Here is a 19,423-nt window from a genome sequence, read left to right as displayed (position 1 = left end):
ATGTGTGCACACACACACACGCACACACACACACACACACACACACACACACACACACAAAGCAAAGCAAAGCCTTTGGCACTACTGTGCTGGCATGGTCACGCCTACACAGTGAACAAGCATGGAACATCTGGGCACTACTCAGGTGCTATGAGTTGGTGCAGGCAAATCCTGGACTAGTTAGTAACCCGCAGGAGGCTGTACTGTATCTCACAGGTGAGGTGGGTGCTACAGTCCCACCTGAACCTTCACCCAATATGTGAGACATGACTTGGCATCTGCTTCCCCAGTTAATACAGGTACCCATTGATGTTACAGCTGGGTGGGCTGCTTCCCCAGTTATTAATTGCTAATACTCATGTGCATGAGTGTAGTGCAATGTCAAATCAGACATGGTCAGGTCCCCAATTATAAGTTGGGTAGACTGGAGCAATGTGTCACGCGCACACACATACACACACGCTGTTGACAAAGCCATATGACATGGCATCCAATCAACTTGTCTGCCTGTGATACCACTACAGGGTAGGACAGACACTTAATGAATCATGTGTCATACATACTCTAAATGGTACATTCCAACACTATCTAAGTGCAACCTGTGCTGTGCAGTTGAGATGAATGTTTGATTACTAAAGACATTTTAAATCTGTTTTCAGGAGCTAGGAAAGAACTACTTAAAGTGTCTGCAGGATATAGCAAAAGTACAGGGTCTTGTTCTGGATCAGGAGCTGACCAACTGGAAGAGAACTCAGCGGTTATGTGGACAAGAAGAAATGCCAAACAAGAAAGAACTGGACCAGCTTCAGCAGTGGTGTGAGCAGCTGGCAGAATTGTTATGGGAGAAATCAGATACAAATTAGACAGGTAGATCAACGCATATTTGTATGTTTGCATGAACATGTTGCAAGTGCACACGTGCAAGTGCACACGTGTGTATATATGTGTGTGTGAAGGTATATTATATTGTACTTGTGCATGCATGTCTGTTAAGGTGGCTGTTAAGGTGGCTGTTAAGGTGGCTGTTAAGGTGGCAGTTAAGATACCGTTACTATTTGATTGGAACTATAATGTGTGTGTAGATTAGCTATGTACTGTTTAGATAGGGATTGCTCCAAAAGTGACACGCTGCCTAAAATGCCAACTTTAAAAATCATCCTAGAGGCATCTTACACAACAGAAACCACCTTTGTGCAATAATATTAGTCCATCTAACATGAAATACAGCATTAAAAACAAGAAAACACTTACTGGTCACCGGATATAGAATTTTTTTTAAATCACCAAAACTTGAAATTTCGTCTGCCTCACTCACTGACCACAGTCGCAAGCCTAGAGGCCAAACAAAACAGCGCACGGCCACCATTTTACGTCACAATAACAAATCAGTGGGATGTGCCTTTTGGGCTTCCGATGAGTGCAATTCCCTCTGCACCTTGTCTTTCCTTTTATCTTCAATCGAGTTAATTGTCTTCTTCAAGAATCGAAACCATATCGAGGTATTAATTTCTATATCAACACTTTCTTTCAGTCGCATATTTATACGTCACATAATTATTTCAGAGCAGGATTTCAGAGCTTTCCCCAGCAAAATAAAGTAGAGCGGTAAAACTGTCAATTTGCTACCAACATCAAAGCCAATTTGTCAATTATATACATTCTTTTTACCATATCAAAAGAATTTTGAGTAAAGTAGAGCGGTGCTGCGCTACTCTACCGCTCTTTAGGGAAACCCCTGGGATTTCAGAAGCGCTTCAGTCCCGGCGCTACTATAAGAGGTATACTAGCTAGATATCTGCAACTTTGTGATTGGGATCCCATTCGTGAAAGGTTTGCGACCACACCCATCAAATAAAAATCTAGGTGGACTAATAGCAATAAAGTATGGAGACAGTCTGGCTTAAAAATCTAGCTTTTTACTTAACAGTACACAAGATGACCTCACCCCTCATTGGTCTAGCTAGCTGCACACCCCTTGGCTGACTTGAGATATACTCTAATACAACAGTCACTCTAATACAATTAACCATAGATATTAGAGAGAAGGGATAGGCAACCGAGCGCGCGCCGTGTATATCTACCATTGATTGTGGTTGAAGCACTCCTCGGTATTGATTAAATCCATGCGGACAGGATGGCAGTTTGTGATTTAGTCATCTTACAGTTGATTTCAACCACCTTGTGGTATTGTAGTTGATATACAAGACTTTTAATGCTTCTGGCTTCTGTTGTTTAATCGTCTCGGGTGGCTTTCATCGCCATTTACGATTTTGATCATCAATGGGTACCTCCGTTTTTTGTCTACCTGTTACGAAGAACAGAAGTCTAGTTCCACTGGGGAAATAGTGCTGAAGTCTTCGCAATACTTTGAAGTTTTGCACAGTACCACTGAAAGATGTTTCTCGCATAACAGCGCTTGTGTTGAAGTTGATAAATCATGGAGTAGTATTTTAAAGAATCGAGATGAGACTGCCAAAGGGCATTAATCAAGCGGAATAATAAAATGAAGTACACCATGCAAAACTATGTTACTTTAGGGTTACTGTGGCATTGTTTGCCAATCGAAAGTGAACTTACCATGAATACAACAGGTACACAAAAAAATCGTGTCAACTAAGATTAAAATGATTGATGGCGGCAAAAACTCACAACAAGACTTACAATAGGAGTTTGCCTAGTACTTGTAAAACATAAAGAGATTGTCATGAAATACTCCACGCCCGTAGAAAGTAGTCCAGAGCAGAAGACACCATTTTGGCCTCATGAATTCACCAACGGCGGAGTGTTTCAGGGCACGCGCTAGTTTCTAATCCCTGTACTCTAATATCTATGAATTAACAGTCATGTATGATATTCTAATAGATACACTGTAGCTAGCTGTGCTACATCAAAAACTATGCAAAATTGTCGATTTAAAAATGAAGTACGATCTATGCAATAAAAAGTAGTGAAACAAGATATGAATGATGGTATTACAGCATAGCTCAGTGGGAAAGTCCCTACTTTGGCATTGAATGTGCCAAAGTAGGGACTTTCCCACTGAGCTATGCTGTAATACCATCATTCATATCTTGTTTCACTACTTTTTATTGCATAGATCCCTACTTCATTTTTATATTGACAATTTAAAAAAATACCAGTATAACTATACTGCTGAACATCATAACTTTCCAAAAATGCGACATGCTATATAATTTATGGACCACTACACATGGTTATAAACAAAGTGCTGTAATTTTCAAAGTGTTTATCCTATGGCTATGCAATCAATGTCATTTTACTCGTGATGTAATAAGGATTAAAATGACACCTAGGGATTTACCCTACAACGAAAGCATGAGAACCAAAACACGCCGTGAAAACAAAGTTTGGTTTATAAGCACGCAAATTCATTCATTACATACCTTTAGAAAATGATCCATAACTCTTTCCCAGTTAATCCTATTCACACCAAACAACCACTGGCTGATTCGCCATTCAATGGCAAGAGGCCATATATAGCTCACGTGATACAAATGCTAATTAACATGGCGGATGAAGCGTGGAATGTGGCGTTACAATAAAACCAGTTGCTGTTCTTCATCACCTTATAACCAGTAAACCTCTGTTGTCACAGTGGTTATTTAGCCTTCCCCCGATAGCCAAATGAATAAGCTTTCTTTTGATATCTGATTTTAAGCTAATGGAGTTAGGCAGGCAAAGTAACCTGGCCATATACTTAAAGGGACACTCTGTCGGTATTGTTTCTATCGTGAAGCCGTTTAAGTTTATGACGCATTATTACTTAGTTGATGATGTAAAATTAATAAAGTAGTGGGCAAATGTTTCTAAAACATGCTGTGGTATAGAGAGCTTGCATACAAAGCGCGGGCTTAACAACAGTTTGCTAGGTCAGCCATGTTTGAGGGCAAAATGCGTGCCACAGCTGTTCTCAATGGTTTAGCGAAGTACAGGACATGTTCATTAGGTTAATCACTTGTATAAACTAGGATATCTGTAGTCAAACAAAGCGCTACAATTCATGAGAAATCTACTGAAAATTAATATTACGAAGTGGCTATATTTATGGGCCCGTAACGTAGGATTTTTTTGCTATATTTATGGCATTCCTAAGTGCGCATGTGCAAGCATCTCGTAACTTAGTTTGTTACATTTTTTTGGCTGTTGATATAGCCGGTCATTGCTATTTTTAAAAAAAACTTAGAAATAATCGTGACACAAAAAGGTATAAGGAACGAAGAAAAAAAAGTGTGATGTGACCGAGGCTTGAATCCACACATGCAGGTTTGGAGTACCCACACTCTACCACTGTACCACCGGTGCTTGTTGGCTACTCCCCTTGTTTTCGTAGCTACTATTTAAAGCATTAATAAATAAACTAGTGTCCATTTGGTTCTACTTGGGGTACTTAGAGATAATGAGTTACTCTCTAGAATTCCTATGGATATAATTACATGAAAATAACAAGGAGAAAACATCCTGACCACCTGGTAGACTCCTGTAAGTGTCCGAGCGCAAATCGGATGGCTGCAGGTTCAAGGCTACCTAGGTCCAGTCATGGATTTTTTCTCCCTTCTCCAACTTTTCAAACACACCTAATGTAGCTAAAGTCTTTGAGCAGGCTGTAGGACCAGGTGTTCTACAGACCTTCAGCACTTGTGCTGTAAAGCATTAATAAAAAAATAAAATAAAATGTTACAAATATTAAATACTATATAGTCTAACCCATACCCGTGCAGAAGAAACCAAAGCTGAACCCGACCCTATCCCTAACGTTAACCTGTTAAACACAATGATGACTTTCACTTTTTGGGTGAGTTTGAGGCGAGCGAAGCGAGCATGCCAAAGCCGGGCCACCCAGCCCGCCCCGAACTCACTCAAAAACTTACCTTCATACAACTAGTGTGTTTGATACTTGAGTTATACAACAAACGACCAGCTATATAAATATTTGCACTGTGACCGACCAAGTCACGAGATGCCTGCACATGCGCACCCAGGAATGCCGTAAATATAGCAAAAAAATCCTGCGTTACAGGCCCGTAAATATAGCCACTTCGTTAATATTACGCTTGTATATGTTAAACCTAGTTTTGATATTTATTTATAAGCTTATCCTATAATCTGGCAGTGATACTCGTTGTGCATAGCTTGTGGTGGCAAACCAAGAACATTCGTCACTCAACTATGGCTGAGTAGCAACAGTTGTCAAGCAATTTTTGTACGCGCATTTTGTATGCAAGCTCTCTATTGCACATCTACCGCTATGAAGGGATAGCAAGATACAGCTACATTTAATAAATGCTGCACAATAACTTGAGCCATGTATTGTGACCAGGTGGATGGTTCAACACAGCAATTGCTGTCGAGGAGCCATGTGCCACACTGTTGTGCAGTTGGGAAAACATGTTAGGCTGTATCTAACCTGCCTAACTATTGATGTACAGAAATAATGCGTGGTTGAATGGCTTCAATACCGATGGAGTGTCCCTTTAAGCTCATTTGGTAAAAACACACGTTCCTCAAAACTTTTGTGTGGTTAATGCTAGCTCCTCTTTGTTTGAAACTATTACTCTTGACTAAATTAGATTTTTCTTGTACATTTTTGTACATGTTTCATTATGTCTGTGTACCAAAACTCATAGCCATTGCTGTAAGTTTGGCTGAGAAAGAGTGAAGTTTGTATTGTCCTTCAATGCACAATAAAATTGAAATACAGTATGATATCAAAATCCATTCTTGTAGAAAATTTAAAGCTATCACTGTACTCCTTTCCTACCAAGATTCAGCTGTGTAGCTTGCACCAACATGGAGAAAAAAAAGAAGAAAGTAAATTACTGGATCTATGTAGTAATTGCATCATTTGTGTGAACATTTCAAATTGATGTGGCTTCAACATTAGTTTGTGTGACCACAATGGGTACATGCTTCATCTGTCCAAATTTCAATGATATTGACCAGCCCACCAAAGAGTTATGACATCACAAACACTAAAATAACTTTTGGAAACTTATGATGTCCAGCACTATAGAATGCTGTGCCAATCTCACGCCTTGCGTTTTAGGTACTTATCTAACTAGGGTGTGTTCTAGTACTGTGCAATATCTTGATTTTGCTGGTAAAATATCAAAAAATTCAATATTAATTGTGTGGGTGTGCTGATTGCATGAGTGGCTGCAGTGTTGTAAATATGCTTTAACCCTTTACAAACACCCTTTTACTCACCGTTGATTTGAATGGTCCCATCCTTCATTGCATCCTTCCAACCACAGAGCTTCACGCTGTACCTTGAAAGTGTATCTTTTCATCTTCTTTCTTCACATAACAATGGATATAAGACTATAACTTGGCTGTATTTCATGCTATCAACTTTCTCTTGACATCATGTTACTTGTCACGTGATAGCAATTCAGTTGATATATAGATATCACATGATTGAAACCATGCATGTAAAGTATTTTGCATTTTTAGTTGGTTTTTGTCATATCCAGTTTTCTGGACTGTCTGTGTTTAAGGTTTAAACACTAAAACCAGTGTATAGAACTAGCAACAAGCCTAGGAAGCTGGTATATAGGCTTTTAAGATGGCTAAATTGTACAGAATTGACCTTTATTCTACTGCGATTGTGTAATTACACACTAAGGCCACAAAAAGTTAATTAAATGCTTCTGGTTTCCTTCCTGATCATTTTTTGCTGAATGAATTGCACAATCACCATACAATTATTTATATCTGTTGAAAGGTTTTCACTTGTACACACTTTTTTCTTATAAAGATACACAAACTTTTTACATTACCTTTGTTTTTCCCTATAATTCCATGTACTGCTATGTCAAATGTATAGTGTACCACATCCAAAAGTTACAAAAAAAAAAAGTGTGGTCACCTGGTAAATTTTGGGGAATCGGTAGTACTAGAAACACATAATTAACTCTGCATGGCCTATATAGTTATAGCAAAATATTAAATATTCGCTAAATCTGCAGCTGTAATTTTGAAATTCGATAGGATAATCACGGTATCAATAATATATCGCACAGCACCAGTGTGTTCAACTACTGCACCTGTTGAGCAGGTGTTTTTCATAACCTGTTATTGCAGTAAGTCTAATTTTTGAATGAATGCTGGTTGGCTGTTGACTGTACGTAGGTAGATACAGTATTTTAGCAGTAGAGTAGCTTTGTCTCAGTTTGTGCATTGTCTAGTGCCAGTTACAGTCACAGACTGATAAGATCAAGCGCCTCTGCTATCATTCCAGTCACCATGGAAATTACGAACGATTCCTGTTTACAAACGTAGAGAAGTCATGTATCATGCTACCGTGAATCGACACCTTGGGCTGTCAGCAAAAAGAAATGGGACACAAAGGAGGACAAAGGTAAGTCTATGATACATTGTACGTACTGCGATATGCCAAAAGGCACGTCTCTGGACAAAGCGATGTTGAACAGTGAAAAAATCAAGCCTGTAGCCTTAGCCGTTATCATGTTACACTTGCCTGAAGGTGGCAGGCAGGCAGGCAGTAGAAAATTACATTTAATTAATTATTTTTAAAATTTCATAATGATCTAATGGAGGCATTTAGGATTGTACTGAAGGCACTTTTGGGCTTGGTTATACCTAAGCAATACTGCCAAGGCGCCAGGGTGGTATCCTGAAACTGGTTATGGGATGATATTTTTGGCCAGAAAAACCCAAATCTCTATGATCCCTAACATACAGTACCATACTGTATAATATAAGCAGAAAATTTGATGAGAAATATATTTGGCAAATGGAACAATATGTCTAAATTTAACAATTCCGCTTGTTTGCAAGGGCCTGTGCTTTGAGTATTATAGCTGCAATTCAAGGCTGAGGTTACCACAAGTACAAATGTAGCCATCCGGGATGCACCAATAGTAAGAGAATACCTAGTGTGGTGGCACCCGACCCTTTGTATAAGGTGCTGCCAGACTAACAGATACCTTTGACACAAAAAAATCCGAGAAATGTCTGGCTGCAGCTGTGGTACCATGCTCAGTAGTATATCTTCCAGATGTTGGCTAGATTAAGTCATGTAAGTTAACTGATCTTCCCTTGGATATCTCCGTGTTATTGATCTGCGACAGATTTAAATTTGATAATTCCAGTGAAAATTTGTAAACTGCCAAATTTAATTCCCCATCAAATTCTGGGTATTCCCTGAATTATGTAGAAGAGCAGGGGCGTGCCTAGGATTCTTCAGAGAGGGTTTCCACTGAAAGTAGAATCAGGAAGTTGGGTCTAGGGATGCAAGCTCCCAGAAGGTTTTTATTTTGTAGATTGTTAAATGCCAGTAGTCTGAGTGTTAAGCACAGTAAAAACAAACTAGTGAAGGTCACTAGTGAGGAGGTCCTGAAATTCCTAGCAAGCTCAGTGTACCCATGGAATAGTGCTGTAGATGCAAGTTTTCACACAAGCGACTGTAGTGTTACATGTGGTGTGCGATATAAAAAATATCGATATTGCAATAATTTGTCGATATCATTTATCGTATTGATTTTTGATACTACTTTAGCAGATTTCAATATTTATCTAAAAGGCAATATTTTGCAATAATTATGAAGAATATTTCGATTAATCTACAGCATTTAGTGTGTGATTGTGCAATCACGCTAGAAGTGAAGGTTGGTTCTGTACAATCTAACCACTTTAAAAGCTTGTCTACCATTATTATTAGTTCTATGCAATAGTTTTAGTGTGTAAATTGTATTTGAGGCATATTTATAAATATCAGATGCCTACACAATTACTCCACCCATAAAATTAAAAATTATCGATATTTACCTCATTATTGTATCAATATCGTATCAAAATGAAAATTCTGATATTGCACACCACTAAGTGGTACATGTAGTGACTGTTCTATTAGAGTATTTCATTGACTGCTCTATTAGAGTATCTCGATAAAGCTTTAGCCACAATAATTGTTTTGGGTAGGGAGGCTGTTCCCCCACAGATCATCACTGTAATGATGTAGATTGATGCACTCGTGTTGATATTGTGCTTGCCATTAAATCAACAGCAACACACTGGCCTGAGCTTTTCTTGCTACTGATAATTTCAGTAGGGGTTTCCTGAAACCCCCCTTGGCACGCCCCTGGAGAGAGACAGCATTTAATAATTTAATAACAAAATCACTACGTTCTTGGGTGACCATTTGACTACTAAGGACCTCAAAATATACTGTATAACAGGTTTCTTCAAGAGTTTAATTTTCGAATTATTCAAAGAACGTAGCTTCTATGAAAATTTAACTCTTCAAATATAAACTAAATACCACAGTCAATTTCAAAACTCATGTGAAACCTCATGCAGTCCGAGCTGTTCAAGGAAAAATGAGAAACATTCGTTGTGTCATGGCTTTGCATCACTACTTTACACCTATCTCCAGTAAACTTTCCAGATCCTAATGGCCCTATGTTGAAAGAAATGCCATCATCGGCAATCAGAGAGGTGAACAAAAGCATAGTGAAGGTCACTGAGGCACAGAACAGCGAGGAGCCTAGCAGAGAACGATATAGTAGGTCTACATCTACACAGGCAGCCCAGGTCGCAAAGTTTTCCATTAAACATGGAACCATGCAGCTATAAATAGATATAGCGAAGTGAAGATAAAGGATAGTACATTTAGTACCTGAAGGTATAAATATTAAAGTAGTGCCAGAAAGAAGGGAAGTACGCTGAATCAGGAGATATTGTTGTTACCAGTTTACCCAACAAGAAACAAGGAAGACCGCTGCTACTCGGAGATGAGCTTAACAAGCAAGTCCAGAGTTATGTGTGTGCTACACGTGATGGATATATCACTACAGTGGTTTTGGCTGCTGCAAAAGCTATTTTAAAGCATTACAATAAAAAACTTTCCCACAATAATGGAGGACCAATTAAGCTCACTAGACATTGGACTAAATCTTTACTTGATTGGATGAATTATGTGAAGTGATAAGCTACCACCACTGCAAAAATATATCCATCACATTTTGATGAACTCAAAGAGCAGTATCTTTTTATATATAAAGGTTGTGGTGGTAATGGTGAAGATTCCCAGTGACCTTGTGTTTAACTGGGACCACACTGGGATCAACATTGTCCCTGATCACAATGGACTATAGAGCCAAAGGGGCTGAAGAGGGTTGAATTTGCTGACCTCAATGATAATGATAAGTGCCAAATAACAACAGTATTTTGTGCTTCACTGGCTGGTGAATTTTTACTGGTACAGTTTATTTACCAGGGCAAGACAAGCTTGTCAAGGTTTGTGTTCCCAGACAATTGGGATGTCACATTTACTCCCAACCATTGGAGTAATGAAGACAAGATGAAGGAGTACATAAACAACATTATTGTTCCATATGTTCAAAGGAAAAGGAAGAATCTCAAGATTGCACCAAACCATCCAGCACTGGCTATTTACGATGAATTCAAAGGACAGCTTACCCCTGCTACATTTTCCTTGTTGGATTCTAATCACATCTTTGGTCTTAAAGAGTTCTTGATCTGAACAGGCAAATGTCAACTTGCACGAAATATGTAAGTGGACTTGTGGTAGTTTGAATGAATACTATCTACTACCAGTAACTTGACATCTTATCATTCCAGATAAAAGAAATATCAAACAAATAGATAAGATATTTTTCTGTACATGGCCAACAACTTGACTTTCTTTAACAATGGCCACGGCAAATCAATCATATAGATAACATGATATCCTTAATGGCTGTCTCAATTTCAATTGTACTGGTACATGTGCTCACCATCTTCACTTCATGAATGCACTACTAACCAAATTATATTTAGTGGTGCCATGCACAATGGTTGTGCATCCGAAAATTAAACCTTTTAAATTTATTTTACCAGCTGCTCTTTGAAAATTTGAAATTAACCCATTATATGTGATTGTCTCAGCAAAAACCCGACTTGTTCGTGCAAGCATGCGTATTGAGAAAAATTTAATTTAAAAATAATTCATAAAAGTATGCATGCTACAAAGAAAAACACGCAAGTTTTTATCGAGCCAGTACTCAATGAAATAAGACTCAAATTGATTACAACTATATACCATCTTATTTGCCTACTTATGGAGAGTTCAAAAATCTTTGTTTCGTTTCTGTAACTCCAAGGGTATGCGTGTCATGTGCATTTTTTTACAATGCAGTAAACATAAACAAGATCATCATCATTTCTTCTACCAAGCCACCTTCATATCCATATGTGCAAAGTGACTACAGGGCTAACATTATACCTTTATGTATGTGTCTGATTTCCTTGTGCAAGATAACTTATCCACTTGTGATGACCTGGTGTTAACTGAGGCTTGTTTTATGAGTGAGTGGGGCTTCAGACCCACACCTTCACCCATACAGCCTCCTGCAAGGTCCCAGATGGCATAGCTTATAGTGTTACCAATGTAACACACATGTTATAGTAGCATGACAGTAAAGAAGGCTACCTTAAATAGGCTGATCAGTTGCTACGCATGTTGTAAACAAAGCATTGTAATTTTCAAAGTGTTTGTAATCCTATAGTTATGCAGTTTACTCGTGATGTAATAATGGTTTAAATGATACCTAGAGATTTACCCTACAATGAAAGTACAAGGACCAAAACACATCACGGTAATTTTTAAATCCTTTAGAAATGATCCATAACTCATTGCCAGTTAATCCCATTCACTTGTTGGCTGACTTGCCATTCAATGGCAAATAATGTCATAAACAGCTCACATGACTCTAACCTTAATTAAGATGGTGGATAAAACATGGAATGTGGCACTGTTGTTACAGTGCTTCCCTTAGATAAACATCTGGTTTTAAGTTATAATGGCGGGCAAGCTACCATATAAGCCTGTTTTGTGTAAACGTGCATTCCTCAATAGTTTTATGTTAATTAAAAGGCTTTGCAATTTTGAACTGATGTTTATGTGTCTTAATTTCTATTCCAGGAGCACTTGCAAAGCCGAGGATTCACATTCTGGGAATGGTTTTACAAGACCAGTGAGCTCATCAAGACATGTCTTCGCAGGGAGTGGAATGCCAAGTAAGCTACCATTGGCTGTAGTACTTTGTAAGTCAACCACACCCACACAGTTTGATATTGGGTTTCCTGGACAAGCGAGAAGCTCATGAAATGTTGTTGCGGTGTCAACCTGGTACCTTCATTGTACGTTTTACTGAATCTGAACCTGGTGGTGTCAGTATTGTGTGGGTGAAGAGTAAGTCTGTGTGTGTGTGTGTGCGCGCGCGTGTGTGTGCGCACATGTGCCTCTCTGTCTGTTTGTGTATGTGTGTACATGCATGTGTGCATCCGCCTGCTGTGTGTATGTGAATTTCTGTGTGTGTAAACAATACATGATACACATGTACATGCACACACATAAAGATGTAGGAGACATGGACACATGCTCCTTTCCTATTCTCTAGGCAACATAGAGAAACAGGTGTATGATCTAGCCCCATGGAACCGCAGCCACCTACAAGGAATGAGATCATTTGCTGACAGGTGTGTTAGCTCTGTGCTACAATACAGTAGTTAGCCAGCCTGCTCCCTCTACTCCAGAGTCCGTGATCTCAACCTACTCCACCCTAACATTAAAAAAGATGAAGCATTTGGAGCCTATTACACCGTACAAGGTTAGTGGTTCGTTTAAGTGTGTACATTTGCATATTGTTAATACCTTTGTTTCTACAGAAGAGGAACAAGAGTTTACTGCTCAAGGTTACCTTAAACATGACCTACGAGTGGTTATCCCAAGTTTAGCAGGCTCACAGTAAGCCACGCGTACCTGATCACATGTAATCAGCACTGAGCCATGCCCATAATTTTTGCAGATCATCATTCACCAATCCTAATAGTCCAGCATCTTCAATTATGAGTCCTCTACAGCCGAGCCCAATGCCTCGTGGTGGTGTCAGTCCAAGAATAGTATGACATACACTCAATATATGAACCATGTTGAATGTTTATCTACTTTTACAGGATAGTTCATCATATCATGGTAGTATGATGAACTCACCATTCATGCCTGAAGTAAGCACCATACAACTTGTCATGATCACTAGCCACACCCAATTTTGTTTCTGTAGACATCTGACCTTGCATCATCATATGGATCTCCGGCACCAAATCATCACATAGGACAGTTGCCAACACCCCATCAGAATTTCATTGACGAGTTTGGAGATATTGCTATCACCGATATTCCACCCACGGGAAACTTCTCATCATGACACACACACATCACACATAGCATGCAATTTTGCCAACCACAGCCAATTTCTAATTTGGCAATATTTTGTAATGACAGTTCATTATTGTACAATTATAGTCTAGCACTTTTCTACACACACACACACACACACACACAAACACATGTACTTGTTGTATAGTAATAGGTTTTTTTTTGTTACTAATTGAAACATTTTGTGATATATAACTATCCATGTGGAGAACTAATTTAGTAGAAGATATGTTGTATTTGGTGAAGATGAAAACTAGTGTGCACATGATCAGTAAGTGGTGGTGTACACACGTGACTTACAGAAAATTTAAGTATACTTTAAACAGTGTATGTTCAGATAAAGATGTCATGTAGTTATAGTGACATTGAAGGAGAATTATAATTTGATGTAACACTGAATCCAAATTGAAACATGCTCATTGATTTGACATTAGCATCAAGCTGAGCTTTTAGGGATCTCAGAGGTTATGGTAACTGAATAATGGAGGGGGTCAGATTAAAGTCATAACTGCATTTGTAACTAGAACAGTTAATCCCTGAAACCCATAGTGGCTCTTCTATAATCACATAAGACAGATGCTAATGCTACATCATTAGAATTTATATTTTATTGTAAATTCAAAAGCACAGAATAATTTCTTTTCCATTGTGCACACACAATCAGCAACAATATAAGTTCTAAAGTCCCAATATACTATCAATTAAATATTTTTGCAATATACATAATTATAGCAGACATCTTAATACATACATGAGTGTGTGTACAAAACTAAACTAACACTACCTGTGATATGCTATCAGAGTAAAATCCAACAAAACTAGTTAAAGTGTGTCTATTTCAAAAGATCTGAACTCTTTTGTTGCAATAGTCAGTAACATACATGTCATTGTTGGGACTAACAGCTATTCCCCTAGGAAAAGAGAATTGACCACCAGCAGAACCACGGGACCCAAAACTGTGTACAAACACTCCATCTTGGTCAAAGATTGATACGCGATTGTTACCACCATCTGTTACAAGAATAAAGCTATACTGATCAATGGTAAGTGCAGCTGGTTCCTTCAGTTGACCATCACCAAACTTGTCCACAAATGTACCATCAAGTGTAAACCTGGAGATGCAATTGTTATAACAATCAGCAACAAGTAAATGATCTGTAGTAGTGACTGTTACATCATAGGGATTCCTCAATTGTCCTGATCCAATAGTGTGGATGAACTGACCATCAAGATGAAATACTGAGACACGATCATTGCAACTATCAGCAACAAACACTTTATCATTGTGGACTATGACACCTATTGGACGGTTTAGTTGACCATTATTTGAACCTTCATGTCCAAACTGCAACAAGTACCTACCATTGATGTCAAACTTCTGTACCCTGTGGTTATAGTAATCAGCCACATACAAGTGGTTATTGGCATAAAATGCTATCCCTTCTGGACGATTCAGTTGACCATTGCCAGTTCCATGTTGACCAAATTTTCTAACCAACTTGTCTTGACTGTTAAATATGTATACACAATGATTAAGGTTATCTGCTACTGCCCACACTCCATCCTTACCAAATGCAATACCCCATGGCTGGCCCATCTTCCCATCATCATTCACTATCTTCTTGGGCTTCTTCATAGTTTTATAATTTGGGCTGTACACCATAATAGTGTAGGGGCTTCCTTTAATATGATCCCCTTCAATGGTAATTGACAACTTCACTTCTCCAACTTGTTTAGTTACAAAAGATGCAGAGTAGCTCCCATCATTGTTATCCTTCACTTCTACTGGAACATCTCCTCCCCTACTTGATTGTGCCTGTACAATAATGTGACTACCTCCCTTGGAACAATGATCATTGTTATGATTCTTGGTGATGATGGTAAAGCCAATCTTGCTACCAACAAGTGGTCGTGCAGGAATATCTGTGACCTCACAGTTGTTTGGTATGGGAACATCTTCAAACAATTGGCCAAACTGTGGAAATGACTTTTTGTATTCTTTCACAGGAGCAAACACCATTGTGGCTAACTCGACTGGTTTAGTCTTCAATTTGCTATAGGAGTTAGTTAGTTTCTTTACATCGTCACCTACTTGTTTCTTCATGAACAATGCTTCCTGGTCTGATCCATTCTTCACTGCATCGTTCAGCTCCTTCACACTCAACATTTGTGCTTTAGTGAAATCCATTTCTTCCAACTGAAGTGAAATAGCTTTTCTCTTCTTAGTTGACAATTCTTGTGACTTGTTCTTTAGTTCTTCTCTTTGCTGTTCTAGTTGTTGGTGTAGTTCATCATAATACAAGTCAATCTGTTGATCAACTTCACTGGCCTGTGCTCCAATCTTCTCTCCAGCAGCTACCACCTTCTCACGTGACGTAGACAACTTGTTGATCATTTCCTCAACTGGTTCAATCATCTTCTCCAGTTCCTTCCTGTGTTTCTTTGCAATCACTTTCACAGAATTGTGCACATGTCCAGTGTGCTCAATGGTAACACAGTAGTGACACACAAGCTGGTCACATGTCTCACAGAAGAAATTCATTTCCAGATCATGGTTGGGGCATAACATGGATTTCGCTTTGGGTCGGACATCAACCGGTTTCTTCTTTGACTGCAATTCAACCAGTTCACATACACTGTGGTCTTGGTACTCCTCCATACGCTTGTGAAACTGGTAGCATACATCACACAAAAAGGTGACGCAATCAACACACAACACTACTGCTCTACCCTCCTCCACACACTTGTCACACTTTGCTTCCTCTTCTCCCTCCACTTTACGTTTCAAATCCACCTCATCTAGTAGACGATTAATGAAGAAATTGTTTGGTAATTCCTTCACACCTCCTGCAGGCACCACACTCGTTTCTCTACACTCGGTGCAAATGATGTTAGAACCTCTCTGTAGTTTTCCTATACATCCTTCACAGTAGGAGTGATAACAAGGGAGATATTTGGGCTTCTTGTACACTTCGTAACATACTGCACAATTCAGGTGACCAGCTACCTTCTTCATTCGTTCTGCGGCCATTTTTATGCGGTACGGAGCTGAGGAAACTCGACTGCCTGTAGCCAAAAGATAAATGCACAGCAGCAGTGTACATGTATTTGTTTACCTTCTATACTCAGTGCAAAACAGGTCGAGCGATTACCGATTATCGAAGTAAATAAACCGAACAGAAACCCTAGACTAGTAAACTAGCGCTTTTCGGATATCACATGACATGCACGCCTTTGGGGCGTGGCTAATCTTTGGCACATGTGAGAGTCATTGTTATATATCTAATATTAAAAACTGCATAATTTACAGACAAGTAATAAATTACTGTGTATGCTAGTCATCTTCATCTGACACACTGAACTTTATTCTGGTTGACTTCTTTGGCAGAACTGCAGCCTACACACATGAAATATGGTAGGATAATACACTAGTATACTTATTTTCCAAAATGTGCAGCCTCAGTTTGAGGATTAACGCACATATGAAACATGCATACAAAATGTTTTACAATATGATTGATTATGGGATTACTGATTGGTAGGGGAAAGTAATAATAATTTCAGTTGGTACTTAAAAATTTGTAATGATTGTTGTTGGATTAGGTCAGGTGGGAGTGAATTCCACAGTCTAATTGATCTAGGGAAGAATGAATTATTGTACTGATTGGTCCTTGCATAGATATGATGAAATTTTTGGTCATGTCCTCTGGTGTTGGGATAATGAGGGATTAAATCAACAGGAGATATATCAATGAGATTATGAACAATTTTGTAGAGGAGGGTGATACTGGATACTTGTCTGCGGTATTCTAAGCTGGGAATATTAAGGTCAATGAGCATGTTAGCTACGCAGATTGCCTCTGTACTCGTTCAAGCTTATCAATGTTTCTTCTGATGTGAGGGGACCAGACAGGATTGGCGTATTCCAAGATTGGTCTTATCATGGCATTATAACATTTCAATTTGATTTGAGTTGGGCAGGATTTAAGATTTCTCTGTAGGAATGCTTTGACTGATAGAGCTTTGGATGTGATGTTAGTAATGTGTGTGGACCATGACAAGTCATTGGTGATTGTAACTCCTAAATACTGATTTAGTAGATGAAACTTCTTTGATAGAGATGTCATTAATGGTGTAGTTGTACGTGATCGGATTGTGTTTACGAGTGATTCTCATGAATACACTTTTATCAGGATTAAAAAACATACCCCACTGATTGGGAGAATAATACATAGCTACACCATACAGTACAGTGAGGTCAAATGGTTTTTTGATATGAAAGTGGAAGAAACTCAAATTTCTAGCTACAGCATCTTGTATATAGAGAAAAGCTACAGGTTTGTTTTGATAGCTAGTAACAGTTTAATAAACAAACGAGCAGCTCTCTCCAAAATATCTCTACTATTCTTCTGCACCATTGGTAGCCATGAACAAAAAAAAATGTATTATGTATATCACTTTGCATTGTTAATTGTGTAGCATCACCAATAAACTAATATAGCTGCTTAAGTTGCATCCCACAATAAACAAAACCCATGAGCTGGAACACCTTTCTACATGGCAAACAATGAAACTCATCTCCCTTACATTTTCTATAAAAGAGCTGAAGCATATCCTTAGATTATGAAAAAAAACTTACCAGTAGAATACCCCTTTACCCACCACCAACCCTATTTTAGGTACCTATAATTGCCTCGAAAAATAGGGTATGGTCTGTCTAGTGTTCAGGACTTGTGCTTTGGAATGCATAATCACACTGCAGCTTGCGTTAATGATTTGATTGGATGCACCAGTTTTTGGTAATGGTGGCACAAGTCCTTAATGCAGGCCCTATATATATTATATATATATATATATCTTTTTTTTGGGGGGGGGGGGGGGGGGGAATAGGTGCCTAAAATAGGGTCGGTGGTGTTAGACCAGTCATCACTATGAAACTAATGAACCTACCACCTAAGCCATCTACAGGTCATCATGCCATATTTACGGAAGAAAAAGAATCTGTAAATTTTCAAAGACTTTTGACATACCCAGTGGAAGCACTCTGTAACAGGCAGGGCGGATCAGGATTTCACATAAGGATATCTGAATGGGTGACCAAGCCTAACACACAGGATGCATTGTGCTAACCAGTGGTGGTTCTAGAAAATTTTGTGGGATCCATTTTGACACATTTTAATTTCACCTATCTGACCTTAATAAATCATGTCACAATTAAATCTTGGTAGATATATACAGAAAGATTTAATGCATCATCAAGGAGTTGCACAAGTTACAATAGTTTAATTGATAATTATTTTTAGAAGCGCTTAACACTTCAAGCCTCAGGAGAAGCAATTTTGTGGTGGAAAGAAGCAGTTTACATAGTTTCACCACTAGAAATTATTTTAGCAATACACCTCGTTTTAGACTTAAATTTCACTTACCGTTTTATTGATGTAAAAAAGCTAACTGGTTTCTGGAAACAGGTGAAACCCCCTTAGAATTGTGCCTGGTGCTAACACCAAAATTTGTTACTCACCTGCAGCCAGTAACGCCAAAGTATATTTTCACCAGGAGACTAGGGGAGTTGGAATTTCTGGTATAACATGGTCATACATCATGTATTCAAAGTGATAGTGTAACCGACAATTCTATTACAGTACAAGTCTGCTGTATTAGATTGACTCTCTAGTTGCAAATGGAAATATTTCAACCCAAACAAGTTTATGTATAGCCAAAAGAACTAATTTTTTAGGACAGTTTCTCAAAAGCACCATTTAAGGATTGCATAAAAGGTATATAATTTCAACTTTATACAACCGGCATGGCAGAACGTGCACAATGGTGAGATAGCAGTGACACAGATGGTGTATTAATACTTGACCTATATCACTTACATATCCAGGAAAATCATAGTCAATTCCCAACTCCTTTAGTCTGTGTCTCTTCTGTCTTTCCTTCTTTATCAGAGCACCTATCACCCTCTGGTATTTGTCCTTGTTTCTAACCATCGCCTGTGAAGAAGTGATACACAACATATTATGTGTGTAACACATAAAATAAGCTTATAGTTAGATGTTGAGAAATGTCGTGTGGTAACGGCTTCAAGTATTTTTCATTTTCTATTTTTCATTTTTGCTTGCATGCACTTTTGCTGCCAATATTTTTGTCATTACTGCT

The 19,423-nt window shown here is 38.5% G+C and overlaps 3 protein-coding genes across 7 annotated transcripts in view; 1 reads left to right on the top strand and 2 right to left on the bottom strand.

Moving 5' to 3' along the window:
- LOC136268605 (tripartite motif-containing protein 2-like) overlaps nt 1-19,423 on the bottom strand; it is a 168,841-nt gene that overhangs the window by 136,550 nt on the left and 12,868 nt on the right. For 3 of the 5 annotated variants that reach the window (XR_010707058.1, XR_010707059.1, XR_010707060.1), the window contains 2 exons: nt 19,141-19,257; nt 16,524-16,658 (listed from right to left, as the gene is read on the bottom strand). The exons of the other annotated variants lie outside the window; for them this stretch is intronic. The gene's annotated coding sequence lies outside the window, so the exon portion shown is untranslated. Of the gene's footprint in view, nt 1-16,523; nt 16,659-19,140; nt 19,258-19,423 lie in introns of those variants that run through there. 5 annotated transcript variants of the gene reach the window in all.
- On the top strand, nt 11,610-13,443 carry LOC136236803 (signal transducer and activator of transcription 5B-like). The gene is made up of 9 exons (XM_066027036.1): nt 11,610-11,639; nt 11,966-12,060; nt 12,111-12,235; nt 12,444-12,522; nt 12,580-12,653; nt 12,712-12,790; nt 12,852-12,945; nt 13,000-13,050; nt 13,107-13,443. Exons 1-9 carry the CDS (start codon nt 11,610-11,612, stop codon nt 13,248-13,250), a joined length of 771 nt encoding a protein of 256 aa, XP_065883108.1. The 3' UTR covers nt 13,251-13,443.
- The window catches only part of LOC136268607 (tripartite motif-containing protein 2-like), a 33,847-nt gene continuing 28,302 nt past the window's right edge, over nt 13,879-19,423 (bottom strand). The window contains exon 2 of the mRNA XM_066063987.1: nt 13,879-16,327. Within this exon, the coding sequence (XP_065920059.1) occupies nt 14,100-16,292 (2,193 nt within the window). The 5' untranslated portion in view covers nt 16,293-16,327 and the 3' untranslated portion in view covers nt 13,879-14,099. The remainder of the gene's footprint in view (nt 16,328-19,423) is intronic.

The sequence above is a fragment of the Dysidea avara genome, chromosome 10 (assembly GCF_963678975.1).
Source record: "Dysidea avara chromosome 10, odDysAvar1.4, whole genome shotgun sequence".
In the NCBI taxonomy this organism is placed as follows: Eukaryota; Metazoa; Porifera; class Demospongiae; order Dictyoceratida; family Dysideidae; genus Dysidea; species Dysidea avara.
The sequence above is the reverse complement of the archived record's forward strand: the minus strand, read 5'-3'. Positions and strand labels throughout refer to the sequence as shown.